This window comes from Silene latifolia, chromosome 6, assembly GCF_048544455.1.
Source record: "Silene latifolia isolate original U9 population chromosome 6, ASM4854445v1, whole genome shotgun sequence".
Taxonomy (NCBI): domain Eukaryota; kingdom Viridiplantae; phylum Streptophyta; class Magnoliopsida; order Caryophyllales; family Caryophyllaceae; genus Silene; species Silene latifolia.
The window spans coordinates 7,995,634-8,011,575 of NC_133531.1; the positions used below are offsets into that span (position 1 = coordinate 7,995,634).

At 35.7% G+C, this 15,942-nt stretch overlaps 1 protein-coding gene across 1 annotated transcript; it reads right to left on the reverse strand.

Moving 5' to 3' along the window:
* Positions 1-1,748: 1,748 nt before the first annotated feature.
* Positions 1,749-13,917, reverse strand: LOC141658531 (NAC domain-containing protein 43-like). The gene is made up of 3 exons (XM_074465465.1): positions 13,443-13,917; positions 12,659-12,936; positions 1,749-2,766 (listed from the first exon to the last, which is right to left on the reverse strand). Exons 1-3 carry the CDS (start codon positions 13,618-13,620, stop codon positions 2,062-2,064), a joined length of 1,161 nt encoding a protein of 386 aa, XP_074321566.1. The 5' UTR covers positions 13,621-13,917; the 3' UTR covers positions 1,749-2,061.
* Between the last annotated feature and the right edge of the window lie 2,025 nt (positions 13,918-15,942).

The following is a 15,942-nucleotide window of genomic DNA, read 5'->3' on the forward strand; positions in this document are numbered from 1 at the left end:
TATTTTTTGACATAATATAAGAAAATATATTAAGATCAAAACCGTCACCATACAACGAGACTGATATGAGTCGAAGACTTAATATATTATTATTATTATTATTATTATTATTATTATTATTATTATTATTATTATTAATGGATAGTATTATTATAATATTTATTATTATTATTGGCATTAATGTTATTAAATATTTATTATTATTGGTATTATTGTTATTATTATTAGTATAATTATTATTATTATTATTATTATTATTATTATTATTATTATTATTATTATTATTATTATTATTATTATTATTATTATTATTATTATTATTATTATTATTATTATTATTATTATTATTATTATTTCAATGCAGTTCAGATAAGTTCAGGTTAGTTCATTTCAGCTCCATTAAGTTCAGTTCAATTCAGATAATTTTAGTCCAAAAGAATAGGGCCTTGACGTATAGGATCTGAACTGAACTTATAGGATCTAAACTGAACTTATAGGATCTGAATTGAACTGAAATTATAGGATCTGAACTGAACTTATAAGATCTGAACTGAACTTATAAGATCTGAACTGAACTGAACTTATAGAATCTAAACTGAACTTAAATTAAATGACTTCGAGTCCAAAAGAACAGGATCTTATACAGATTAAGACGTCTTTAAAACATAAAGACTATTCCTAATTATCGATATTACTATACTAAGTCAACCTTATCTTTTTATGAACAATTGGTCTCCCTTGTGACGGGTTACCATTTGTGACGGATATTTTGTGAGATAAAATGGTAACAAAATGGGTTAGTGGAGAAAGGGAACCACATGAATAGTGTTACAGAGAGAGAAAAAGTGGGTACATTGTGAGGTAAAATGGTATCCATCTTCAGCTTGTGACGGATATGTCATGTCTTCAATGGAGAATTTGTGTTTTATGAATGAACCTTTTGACATATGAAAAATTTCAAAAACTTTATGCTCGATAAGATGAGACCAACCACCAACCACCAGGCGCGCAATAATTGAATACATCGTTATTAACCTACCAACAAATTACATTGCATGAGTATTATTATGAAAGGCATTATTATTTGAAACTCTATATACTTCCTCTTATACGTATATCTTACAATATAATAATATATCATTCGTCACATTTTTATTGGGTCTACGTGTAATTAATTACTAATTAACCACATGATAATAATACTAATGGTTTTTCTAATATGTGTCGTTAGGGCACACATCTCCTATTTACTAAATAAATAGGTGAAACTTCAAATTTTCTCGCCTAAAATATGTTTCCTAGAATGGGGTTTTGTATTTTTAGCATATACTATAGTTATTTACATGACGGGTTATAAATGGGCATAATCTTTTAGATTTGAGTTTCTAACATTCAATATTTCACATTCTGCATAAATTTATTTTCAGTTTTTCTATGATAAAGAAATTTTTATTTTTTTCTTAAAAACTGTATGATAGAAATTCATTGATTCTTTTCGATAAAAAGTTGCCACTAAAAAAAATACTCGTATGTTATGGAGTATTAGTTAATATTTATAAAGTAACGTCATTAATTTCTTGGCAAAAAAAAAACACTCATTTCATAACTTCTTACAATTTAATTTTTTATTTCTCTCAAATCAAAATATAATGATGAGAAACATGAAAAATAGATAAATTGTGAATTTAAATTTCACATATAATACACTGAAAATTAAAATTTTATAAATATCGTGCATACATTACAACATTAAAATTATAAATGACATAGTTCAAAAACCATATATACGTTCTGCCTCTATATTATCTTAACACACCATAGGGTACACATTAAAATCATAAATGTGGAAAGATTTACAGGATATTTGTGTAAATCTTGTCATATTTAGGTTTTTTATCTGACCATTTGGGCACACGTTAAAAAAACCGTAACAATAATAATTAACCTTATGATAACCCTTTTGACTTCAACAACCACCATGGTAACAAGATGAGGTTAATATAATCATAAATTCATAATCCCTCTTAACAACGGTTATAAACCACCTTCTAACACGTGGCATCATGGGTCAATTGGCAAGGATGAACTTGTGAAACTCCATAGATTATAATTATAATTATAATTCTCTAGGGTATTATTAGGGGCATGGTGGTAAATTTCGTTTCCTGATGATGATGATGTTCTCAAGGATGGTAATTGTATGTTAGCATCATGATAATGATGAAGATCAACACTGGATGATGATGATGATGATGATGTAAAGATTGATGCCACGGTGTCAATAGTTTGACCATCTAGGTGAGTTGCAACAAGCCTATCAAGGGTGGCCCAGTCGCTCCCGAGCTTGGTTTCCGAGTCTTTCGCGTCTAAAACGACGTCGTCTTGAAGGTGCATGGGTTGGTAGTAGCATGGTGATAGTTGGGTGGTGGTATAGTTTGGGCTCTCAAGACTTGGGAGTTTTATGAACTTATTATCAATAATGTTATGAAATGTGGGCCTTGTAATAATATTATTTTTATTTTGAGGGGTCCCTAGGGCTTGAAATATTTGCTCAAGAGCCCCTTGATCATTGTCTTCAAGATCATTGTCATCACTTGGTGAATTAAGTATGGTTGAATAATGTGATTGATCAATTGTCATGTTTGATGTGTTGTTGATGGAGGAATTATCTACGGTTTTGATGTGATTTTTCTTCTTGAATATTCTACAAACCACCCATCCTTCTTCTTGTGTGAATTCTCCATTACTCATTGCATGGTTTGTTACCTTCATACATTGATAATATACACACACAAGGTAAGTAAATATATATACTGATTTACTAATGTATGAAAGCGGAAAATGATTGTTATCAAACTCTTATAAATCCGCCGATAATTACGAATATTCTCAAATCACAGTTATTCGACCAATAACATTTTTTATGAAAAGAAATATGTATGTGATAGTAATAATAACTGAATTACTTACCTTCTATCCAATCTATTGGTAACATAAATTCCGAAAAATCTATGAAACTTTGAAAGACGAAACTAACCTATCTGAATCTATACAATATTATTAAAAGGGGAATTTAAAATGTCACGTATACAATGCAACCTACCATTAACAAAAAGTCATGTCACTTACTACACATGACATGGCAAATTTTAATGTGACATGACGAATAAATATGACATGAATTGTCAACTTTTTAAATTACGTGACATTAATTTAAATATATTATTTTCCAAAATTTATGTAACCCATACAAATTTACATCAAAGTTTCATAATATATAATGAAAATTGACATTTTAATTGAAATTTTTGAAATAATACATGTTAATAAATTAATTAAAACTTTTCATATTATTTAACACCCATCATTTTTATTAAGCGTTTTTTCCTATTTAATTCATTTTTTAATAAAACATGTTAATAAATTGTAAAACTCTTCATGATACTTAACACCCACCAAATTAATTAATATTTTTTCCTATTTAATTAATTTTTATAATAAAATATGTTAATAAATTGATTAAGACTCTTCATATTGCTTAAACCCACCATTTTCATTAACATTTTTTTATTATTTAATTCGCCTCTTGAGTTTTTCGACATTCAATTATCTTATTCAACAATAACATAAAATAAAATAAAAATAAAATTTAAATATTGGAATCTATGGTCGTGTAATGGCTATAAAAGCTATAATAATATTTATAATAGTTTATATTCACTTTATTTATTTATTTAATACATATTTTCCATTTACCCATCAGTTTCTAAGTTGTGGGCTATATATTTTATACTTTAATTTATTGATTTGATTATGATAACATATATTTGTATGTTGTTGTTGTCGTTGTCGTTGTTGTTGTTGTGTTGTTGTGGGAGTGTGGGCTATATATTTTATACTTTAATTTATTGATTTGATTATGATAACATATATTTGTATGTTGTTGTCGTCGTTGTCGTTGTTGTTGTTGTGTTGTTGTGTTGTTGTGGTGGTGTAGTCCTACAAAGTCTATTTTAATTTTTATGTTTTTGGTTGTATGAATTGTTTACTTTATATCTGAATTCATGTTTTCTATAATAAGGTTTTTAAATGATTTACATGTGACAAATTTATTATTCGTTTGCCAAGTTGTTGTTATGTTAGTTAATGTTTTAACCTTTGGTCAATATCATTTATTTTTATTATATAAACTTTAAAGTATCATGAAATGTATGTGACTACAGATAAGCGAAACGTCATGTGAGTAATTTGAAGAGGGAAGAAATACAAAAGGCAAAAAAATGAGTTAAAATCAAAGGTAAAGAAAATGTAAGGTATAAACTCATAAGTTCTGAATGTATTGTTTATTAGTAAATAATCTCAACTAAAAAGGCACATATTTTGTGTGAAATGTCAATGGGTTGGAAAGTTTCTGGAACAAATTTTGGATATCAATTTTGTTCAAATAACGATAATTTATTTCATAGTCTCATATTTGTTTTCGTAATTGACAAAAAAAATTAAAAAAATTGTCTCCGTTCAAACTATTTATATTTTTTAAAAAATACGTAATTGTCTTGTACTATATATCGTAATTTGTGCAATAATTTGTTACACATTTATACTCAAAATTAAACATTAGTGGTCAATTTTACGTTTAAAAATAAATGTCAAAATTCTAATAAAACATAATTATTTTGTTGGTTAATTCGTACTAATTACTGAGTTATTTTTTTTCATAGGGATGATTCATTGAAGAACGAAGATGATATCTAGAAGTGAAATAATAGGATTGATTAAACAAATATATATTGGAGACTAACTATAAGATTGACGACATCAACGTGAATAACTAATATTTTTTTTTTCAAATGTATGATTTATTTTGGTATTTGTTGGGTTTTTTCATCATTTTACCTTTCAAAAAATAGCACTCTTCACCTACTTGACTTATTTAATTTATCGATTTTGATATTTACGTGAGCATATCAATGCCCGTTATTTAAGTACACGATCTATCATCAATTTTTCATGAGGCGATCTTACTATGTGTTTTGATATTTTAAAAAATTACAATTTCTAGAGACACTAAAAATATCACACTAAAAACAAAACATCCCGTGAATTTCACGCGTCACAAAACTAGTTTGCAATGAAAAGTCTATTATTATATTTTTTTCTAGAAAAAAGCCATATATATATATAAATGAAGACAAATACGGTCAAAGTTTATGTTATCTCGAAGACCATCCAAAATTAAATGTTATCAAATATGTTATCTCGAAGACCGTCTCCAACCTGCGGGCCATTCTCGCAAACCCCTTCAATCCTCCCAAATCTTGCCTCAACATTTGTCTTATCAACACCCAGTCGATGTCGGGCTGTCTTCAACCAGCCCACCTGCCGGATCTCTCGGATCTCCCTGCTCTTCCTCCGGCTCTGATGTGCTTCCTGAGGTGGTTCCTTCGGGAATGGCACGTCCTTTACCCATCTTCGGTGGTACCGCCGGAGCTCCAGTTCATTTTGGATCCTACACCCATCTTGCCTCGATTGAGGAGAATTTATCTATTGAGTTTGACTTGCAAGGACCTCCGAACCGCGAGCTTCTCAAACTCAGTAGTGATCTTTCGGACTGCAACCAGATTGTGTGCTCTGGACATTTGGGTCAGTTGGGACCGGGACATGGAATTGAATCATCGAAATCTTCTGCTGAGCATTTCGGGGTTGAACCGCAACCCACTCCTAGGGTGCCAAAACCTCGTTCCCGGCGTGGCAGAGGCCGTGGGTCGTCGGTCAGACCCGAATGACCTTCCCAGTCCCTTCCTCCTTCCTACCAACATGAATATTTTGTATTGGAATTGCCGAGGCATTGCTAGACCTTCGTTCCGGACTCACTTGTCCTACCTTATTAATGCTCATAACCCGACCATTGTGATCCTTTCCGAAACCAGAGTCCGCTCCCCTAACTCTTTGGCCATTGTGCGTAGGCTCCCCTTTGACTCCTTCGAGATCTTGGACCCGGTGGGATTCACAGGCGGCATCATCATTCTTTGGAATGCTGGAAAGGCAACCGTTTCCCTTCTAAACAAAACTGATCAATTGATCAATGTGGTGGTCCAGGTACCTAATATCTCCTTCCTCTTCTTTTTGTCTGCTGTATACGCGAGCCCAAAGTTTAGACTTAGAAAAAATTTGTGGTCGGACCTCATTAATATTGCCGCCTCCCACGACCTTCCCTGGGTCTGCTTAGGGGATTTCAATGAAGTGACGTGTAGTACCGACAAGATTGGGGGCCGGGGTATTAAGCTAAATAGAGTTAACCTTTTCAAGTCTTCCCTTGACTCATGCAATTTAATAGACATTGGGTTCTCTGGACCCAAGTTCACTTGGACTAATAGACGGCGTATAAATCCCATTCTTGAAAGGCTTGACCGGGTTTGGGTTAATCAGTCTTGGATGGACCAATATCCGAACTCCCACAATTACCATTTGACCCGTCTCTCCTCTGACCACTGCCCCATCATGTTAAAGACTTCCCTCCCTCATCACCCTTCTGTTAAGGCCTTTAAATTTGAGACCTTTTGGACTTGTGATCCGTCTTTCTACCCGCTTGTTGCCCACACGTGGCCTTCCCTCACGGATGGTATCCCCTCCAAGCTTTCTAACCTTAGTCTGACTATCACCGACTGGGCCAAAGTGATCTTTGGCGACCTGCCCTCCCGAAAACGTAGGCTCTCTGCTCGGCTTCTTGGGGTCCAGCGCAACCTGTGTACCCACCCTAACTCGGATTCCCTCTTGACCCTTAATGACTCCCTTACCCAGGAACTTAATTGCGTTCTTGACTTTGAGCACTTTTATTGGAAGGACCGGTCCCGCATCAGTTGGCTTACTGATGGCGACCGTAATACCGCGTTCTTTCAAAAATCTGTTACCATTAGGAGAAGCTTCAATCGGATCCTCTCTCTTACCAACAACGCGGGCCTTACCATCTCTGGCCATGACGACCTAAATAAACACATCACCACCTATTTTACTGACCTTTTCACCTCTGGAAAAGAGATTGCCTACCTTGTCCCTCCTGTTAACCTTCCCTCCTCTGGGCCCCCTTTCACCTCCACTTTCCTGATCCCTTCTTCTGAGGAAATTCGCACCGCCATTTTCTCCCTTGGCTCAGGCAAAGCTCCTGGGCCTGACGGGTTCCATGCTGGGTTCTTCAAGAAATGCTGGGAGATCATCAAAACCGATTTTATCCCCTTCATCCAAAACATCTTCCACTCAAAAACCATCCCTGCGGCCATCAATTTGACTTCCATCTCTCTCATCCCCAAAATCCCATCTCCTCAATCCATCACTAACTTCAGACCCATCAGCCTTTGCAACACCACTTACAAGACCGTCACAAAGATCCTTGTTAACCGTCTTAAGCCTTTTATGCACTCTCTCATCTCCCCTAACCAAGGAAGCTCCATCCCGGGTCGAGGAACGGATGCAAATTTCATCATTGCCTCCGAGATTCTCCACTCCATGCACACTTCCAAGAGTAAACTTGGCTGGTTTGCCCTTAAACTTGATCTTGAGAAGGCGTTTGACAGACTTGAGTGGGACTTTGTCCGGACTTGCCTTATAGCAGTTAACATTGACCCCGAAACCATCTCTCTCATTATGAGCTGCATCTCTACAACTTCTGCCTTTGTGACCTTCAATGGCACACCTCTTGATACTTTCACCCCATCCCGTGGAATCAGACAAGGTGACCCCCTCTCCCCCTACCTTTTCATCATTTGTATGGAGGCCCTCTCCCGCCTCATTCATCAGGCCTGCAACAATAGTGATTGGATCCCCTTTCCCCTTGGAAAAGGTGGTGTCTCCTTCTCTCATCTTCTCTTTGCCGATGACATCCTTGTCTTTGGTAGAACCTCTGAGAGAAATTTGTGTGCCCTTCAGGATACCATCCTCTCCTTCTGCTCCGACTCGGGTCAAAAGATAAATTGCTCAAAAAGCAAGATCACCTTCTCCAAGCTTACCCCCCCTAGCGAGGCCACTCTCTTTGAAGACGCTCTTGGCATCAAGAAAACCAACACCTTGGGTACCTACCTCGGTTTCCCTCTCCTCAGTAAAAAACCAAAGCGTTCTGACTTGAACTTCATTTTAGACAACATAAAGTCCAAACTTGCTTCTTGGAAATCCAAGTTCCTTTCTAGAGCTGGTAGGATCTGTCTTATTAAATCTACTATCAACGCCATACCCAATCATGCGATGCAATGCATTCGTCTCCCCTCCTCCATTCTCCGCGACATTGACAAGACCACTAGGAGCTTCCTTTGGTCCAGTCAGTCCGCCAACAAACTTCATCTTGCTAACTGGGACCTTGTCACCCTCCCCCTTTCCCTTGGCGGCCTTGGAATTAAGGCCGCTGAACCTCTCAATGATGCTCTCTCAACCAAACTCTGTTCTAAAGTCCTCCTCAACAACTCCTCCTCCGCTGCTAAGACCATCCATAGTAAATACTGCACCCCCTCCCGGCTCTCCTTCTCTCGGGGATCCCATATCTGGAAGAACATTGGAAGAGGGTGGAACATTCTGAAAGATCACCTCCTCTAGTCCATTGGTGATGGCTCCACCATCAGCCTTTGGGATGACCCTTGGCTTGATCTTGGCCCTCTCAGAACCCTCGTTCTTGGCCCCCTTAGTCTTTCCTCCTCCTCTGCTAAATTAAGCTTTATTATTTCCAATGGAGTTTGGGCCCTCGACTCTCTTGATTTTGTCCTCCCCGACCTCATCACCAGCGCCATTCTCTCCACCCCCATCCCGACCACACCCAGACCTGATGTCCTTTCCACTTCTCTTGCCCCAAAAGGCAAATTCTCCATCAGTGATGCCTACTCCTCTCTGTGCCACCCTATCCCGACCCCTGCCCTTCCCACCTTCCCTGCTGACTTGAGTTGGCTTTGGGATATCCCCACCCAACCTCGTATCAAAGTTTTTCTCTGGCTTGTGTGGTGGAACAAGTTACCGCACAAGGCCTCTCTCTTTGGTAGGAAAATCCTGCCCTCTTCATCCTGCTCCCTTTGTCCAAACCCCTCTATATCTGAGACCTCCCTTCATGCCCTTCGAGACTGTAGCTTCGCCTCCCATTCTTGGTCCATCCTCAATGTCTCTAGTTCCTTTTTTGATGCTGACCTCCACCACTGGATTTATCATAACTGCACCTCTCACCCCCCTAGTTGGGCTACCCTCTTTACTTTTGTCCTCTGGCGCCTCTGGCTTCGCCGTTGTGATTTGACCTTTTCCCCCTCCCCTTCCCCTTCCTCTTCCTCCCCTTCCTCTTTCTGTGCCTCGGTTGCTTCCCAATCCTTTGCCGGTCCCGCGCTCCGACTGTCTCCCCTCGCCCTCGTCATGAGTTCCACCCACCTTGATGCCTTTTGCTACCCTTTGAGCTGGGCCCCTCCGCCGCTTGGTTGGTTTAAAACCAACGTTGACGCGCCTTCTCCCCTCTTCTTCCTTAGCTAGCCTGGGGTGTGTCATCGAGACGGTTTTGGTAATTGGGTTTTAGGTTGGTCCACCCGCTTTCTTGGCCCTAACCCCTTCCTTTGTGAGGTCCTTGCCATTCGGGATGGGATTTTACGCTCTAGAGTCCTTGTGAGCAATGTCTTGATTGCCTCTGACTGTCTTGATGCGGTTACCTCTATTTTATGCCCCTCTCCCCCTTGTGGACCTTTTACTAACATCATTCTTGAGTGTAGGACCCTCTTGCGGGACTCCCGCATTTGAAGTGGTTTTGAGAAGAGATCGGCTAATCGTGTTGCGGATGCCATTGCCCATCACTCCATTAGTGACTCTAGTGATTTGTTAGGCTGTTTTGAGTGGGACTTGCCCCCTCCTTTTGTTGTAGATCTTTGTATGTCGGACTCTGTTTTGGCATGTGTGCCTCTCTCCCCTGACCCGCCCCCGTGATGTACTCATAACTCTTTGTTCTCTTTTAATTTATTGTTCCTTTGTCCCAAAAAAAAAAAAAATAGACTGGTGGGAGGGAGTATGTAATTTACTGTCGTGCGAGAAAATTAATCCTGTAAAACCATGAATTTGGAAGGTATCCTTCAACCAACACTATCACGTAACTTACCTTCAACTTTTACTCCCTCTTATTCCCGATAACTGTCACATTGTTGAAATGACACAAGAATTAAGAAAGTGAGTGAATAGACGGAAATGGACAATGAAAAGTATTAATAGGATGGGTTAAGGGTGGGTTGAGTTGTAAATAATGAAATGTAACAAGGGTAGTATAGTCATTATGTAAGAAAAAGCATTACCAAAAACGGACAATGGGACAGTTATGTGAATAGACGGAAATGGACAATGGGACAGTTATCGGAAATAGGAGAGAGTATTATTTAAGGAAATGTTCCATTTAAATACCCAAAAATAAAGGTAATAATGTAAAAATAGTATTACTAATACTAAATTTTAATTATAACATATAAATTGTCTCACAAAGTGATCAACATTGAGATTTGAAGTTTGCCAAGTTTAACTGTCCGGAAATATCCCGTGTTAAATTTGCCTTTACATCTCAATTGAAACCAAAGATAATTAAATTCGCCATTTCAATATTTTGTGTAGCAAGATATATGGAAAAGTATTGGGGTTCTCATTTTCCAACTTGCTTATTTTATTCTTAACTTTCCAAATTGTATTAGATAGGTTTCAACCTTAATAATTCAACTTCTTACTCTAAACGAAATTGCCCCAACTGTTATATGGATCCTCCTAATTAACATAAAAAAAAAAAAAAATCAACTTCTTACTTTCAAGCTAGCCACTTTATTTGACGAATTTCCCAATCATTTGGTTCTCTGAAAACAAACTAATTTCATAATGACTTCAAATGAAAGACAGCAAACGACAAGAGAATCCATAAAGTTCAGACCCCACAATCTAATCTACATCTATAAACAACCACATACGGATTAGTACTTAATACAACTATACTTGTTTTGTATCGATTTAATTAGATCCTCTTTATTTCCTTTCATCTTCTTTTAACGATTCAATTCGAATTATAATTTATAAACAATCTAATGATGTAAGAGTTGATGAGATAAATGAGAAATAATAATTAAAATTAGGAATGTGAGAGAAAATGCACAATAAATGGCGAGAATCCTAGCTCGTTTTAATTGTAGTATACTATCGACCACAAAAAAAAAAAAAAAAAAGGAGATTGAATAGAGTTCTTGTAAAACTGTCTCAGGTTAAAATAATACTCCGTATAATTTAGCTATTTTAAGTTAAGTACACTTATTTACTCACTTAGTCATTAACTAGTATAGACCCCGTGCAATCTATACACGGTATTTATAGAGTTTTGCTTTTCAGTGTATTATTTATGAAATTTAAATTGACAATTCATTTTTTTTTTTCATTTTTTTCATCATTGTATTTTGATTTAATTAAGAAATAAAAATTTAAATCATACGGAGTAAGAAGTAATGAAATGAGTATTTTATCGAAAGTGTTTTTTTTTAACGAGAAATTAATGATGTTACTTTACAAATATTTACTAATAACATATTTTTAGCGGCAACTTTTATCGTAAATAGTCAATGGTTTTTTTTATCATAAAGTTCTTTTTTTAAAAAAAAAATAATCTTTATCATAAAAAGACGGGAGATAAATTTATGCAGAATGTGAAATATTGAATGTTATAAATACTAAATCGGATTTTCTAACATATGCCCTAAGGGCACATGATAATAATCTAATTAGGGAAATATTGTTGTGAATATTTCATGATAAATTAGAGTTGAAACTCATATTTACCATAATTAGTGTAATAATCTTGAAAATCTTCCCCTATTTAAATTATTATCACGTGTTCTAAGGGCACATATTAGAAGAACCCATATTAAAATAAAAAAGATTATGCCCATTTAAAACTCGCCAATTAAATACCTATAATATATGCTAAAAATAGCAAGACCTATTGTAGGAAACATCTTTTAGGCAGAAAATTTGGAGTTTCGCCTATTCTTTTACTCCCTCCATACCAGACCAATGGTAACATTGACCGTTTTGCCACTATTCATGGTCGTAGAGAATTTTCGATATTATTCTTAATCTATAAGACAAAATATAGTCATGTGAGATCTTGTTTGATTTATCGTCATGAATGCTATAAAAATATCAAATTTTTATAATTTTTAATAATGTATAACAAAATATATTTACGTTACAAAACGTGTCTCGACAAGTGTGAAAAAGTCAATGTTACCATTGGTGTGGTATGGAGGGAGTACTAAATAAAGGATTTTTTTTATTAGTTATAAAACAATTAGTTAGTACTCTTTATTTGGTTCTGGATTATGATGTAATAAATTAAAATAACTCAATAAAGTGAATGCAGTTTTCTCTCTCATATGAAGTACCACTCTTTAGATGTAATTCACGAATAATTTTCATTTTGGATAATTTGAAAATAGTCTTTTTGTGTTATTAACATAAGGGTAAGACTGCGCGCATCCATCCTTTCCCGTCTCCTACAATTCGCGAGAGCCATTAAAGCGGATAATATTTGAAAAGAGTCTCTTTGTGTTATGAATTATATTGTACTGTCTCATACCAAAATTTTCAAATACTGTATTAATCATAGGAAATAGAGTATGCGTAAATCACTTACATGGGTGTCATTGCTAATGGTGGAGCTTTCATCAAGTCTATATTCATGCATAATCCAATCACACTTCTGGCCATAGGGAGCTCTTCCTTTGTAAAAAACAAGTGTCTTCCTCATCCCAATTCTCTTGCCATTGGTATGTATCACCTTATCTCGGCCGGTCGCCTTCCAAAAACCGGACACTGTGGCTCGGTTTGTCCTTGTTCCAGTAGGGTACTTCTTGTCTTTGTGGCTAAAAAAGTACCAATCATTTTGTGGAGTTGTCCCTATTCTGCACTTTTCTGAAAATAACTCGATTTTAATCATAATCACTAGGTACTTTGCATAGCAATTGAAAAAAAAAAAAAAAAAGAGCTTTGAAGTATATTATATTATTATTATATTATTATTAGGAATTTTCTAACATGTACCCTTATGGCACATGATAATAAACTAATTAGGAAAATATTGTTGAGAATATTTCATGATAAATTAAAGTTGAAACTCATATTTACCATAATTAGAATAATAATCTTAAAATTCTTTCCCTACTTAGCTTATTATCATGTGCCCTAAGGGTACATGTTAGAAAAACCATTATTATTATTATTATTATTATTATGATTAGTAAGAAATAATTAAAGCATAGTGGAATTGTAATGTTAGAGTAGCTTGGAGTATATTATTTGGATATAGATTGACGCTGGGCGCTTTCAGAAAAGAAAAAGACGAGCGAGTAATAACGAGAATTAAGATCAGACGGTCTTACACAAAACCAAGTCAATTAAGTAATAAAAAGTACGCATACCTCGAATGTCCCAAGGTTCGAGTTTATTAAGATCAACTTCAAAAATCACGTCCAAGTCAATATTCTCATTAGCAACCTTCTTTCTTAAGTAATATTGTAAAAGTTCTTCTTCAGTTGGATGAAATCGAAACCCTGGAGGTATCCTTGATTGCCCGTTAACCGATATATTCATTTTCATATTATTATTATTATTATTATTATTATTATTATTATTATTATTATTATTATTATTATATTACGCGTTTAATCATCACTAAACAATCGTACTATACTATGATGAACTAATCTACATAAGTGGACCAACCAAAATTATTAAAAAAATAATAAACTAAGAAAAGTAATTAAGGTTGATGATCATATTATAAAAGTGGTTAGTTATATAATTTCAGGAATTAAGAGAGCGAGGAAAGATGGGGGACAAAAGTATAGCAAAGAGAGTAAGAGAATGATGAAATGATGAAATGATAAATGTCAACTTAAGTGATACCCCAAATAAAATGGGACATGAGAACTTGAAAGGCTCAATTATTTATATGCGGCAAGGTTGGGGATTTTTGAGTTAGACTATCAACAACTTTTGAATGTACCATAGTACCATACTACCATGAGCTTACTACATAATAACAGTTGATCTCACTTATAACAATCACAATTTTTTGAGGGAGAAAATGTAATTATTTAGTGGTAAAAAGTAATTATCGACATTTTTATTTATTAGATAATGATTACTTTTTATTATAAAATGGTTATATTTTCACGTCATAAACTGGTAACATGTCATAGATAAGAATTTGTGATATAACATATACGTACTGTAATGTATAGTTGTACATGTTTTGCAAACGCATATATATATATATACAGTGATAGAGCTATAACTGGGTCCACTGGGTCATGGCCAGGGTAGGAATCTACTGATCGATCCTTACTCGGTACATTTTTAAGATTACAACTTTAATTTTCTAATAATTTTTTTCAATTTTTCCTTCTTTAGATCTTCTCCCTTAGTTTTAAGATCATCACTTTACTTATATAAAATAATTCATCTTGATACTCTTATCAAGCTAGCATTCATTCATTATGAAGTTGTAAGCAATTTTTAATTTTATTTAGGAAAATATTTTAATATCTGTTGTGCGGAAGCGTGAATACTTCGCGTTGGGCCTCTGCTGCATCTGTGTCCACTGTCCATAATAGTACGATATTGTCCGCTTTGGGCCAAGCCCTCACGGATTTACTCTTGAAGGCCTCCGATATTATATTGTGTAGACACTTATAAAGATGATCTTCCATCTTTATTCTACCGATGTGGGACAAGAGTTTGCACCCTAACAATCCTCCCCTCAAACCAAGGACGATCATCATCTTGACTCGGACCTAGACTTCCGTGGAGAACTCTCCCACTCTACAGCCCAACTTCTAAACACCCGAAACATCACAAGTCTTGATAACCTCCCCTTAGACGACACACAATGCTACCACGAGCCATGTCTTGCACCACATGTCACCGGCTGGTCAAGTGAGTGCCCTCACATGCTCCTGAGACATTGAGTGCCCTCACATGCTCCTGAGCCTGCATGTCCATGTGCCCTTCTTGGGAATTTGCTACACATGCATATCGAACATCCTCTTCATCCAATATACCCTGGACCGGGTCTGACACTTCAGAAGTCCTAGAACACAAACGGTCTCTGGCGTCCAACCTGAAAAGGATTTATCAGACCTGTGGTATCCAACCTGATAAGGGTCCACCTGATCAACAGTTCTAGTACACAAATGGTCTTTGTCCCACAAGACCTATGACGCTTTTCATCCATTTAACCCTGGACCGGGCCTGCTCAAGGACTCACCCCGAGTTAGGAGTTATATGCCTTATAGTGTACGCCACCTTCAACTCTCGACTCCATGCTTCTTCTTGTGTCTAGCCCAAGCCGACCTTGGGCTCTGATACCACTTGTTGTGCGGAAGCGTGAATACCTCGTGTTGGGCCTCTGCTACATCTGTGTCCACTATCCATAATAGTACGATATTGTCCGCTTTGGGCCAAGTCCTCACGGATTTACTCTTGGGCTCCTCCCAAAAGGCCTCCGATATTATATTTTGTAGACATTTATAAAGATGATCTTCCATCTTTATTCTACCGATGTGGGACAAGGGTTTGCACACTAACAATATCATTTTGAGCGCTTTACAAAAGCCTCACAACTCACAAGTTACTGTAATACCGTCTTACCCGAAACATATTGTTATTCATATTATTTGTTAACTTATTTCAACACATATAGGCGTTAACAAAATGACTTGGTTTTTTTAAAAGAAAAAAAAAGTTATAATTCAATATTCAAAAATAATTAGAAGTTGGTAATCTTCATACAATAGTTTAAAAAGTGTTCTCCGCGATAAATAAATAGAAACGCTAAGGTTTACGTGAAATGAAACATCTATTGATATATATAAATATAAAAAGGGTTTTTCTAGGGCACATGATAATTAATAAACT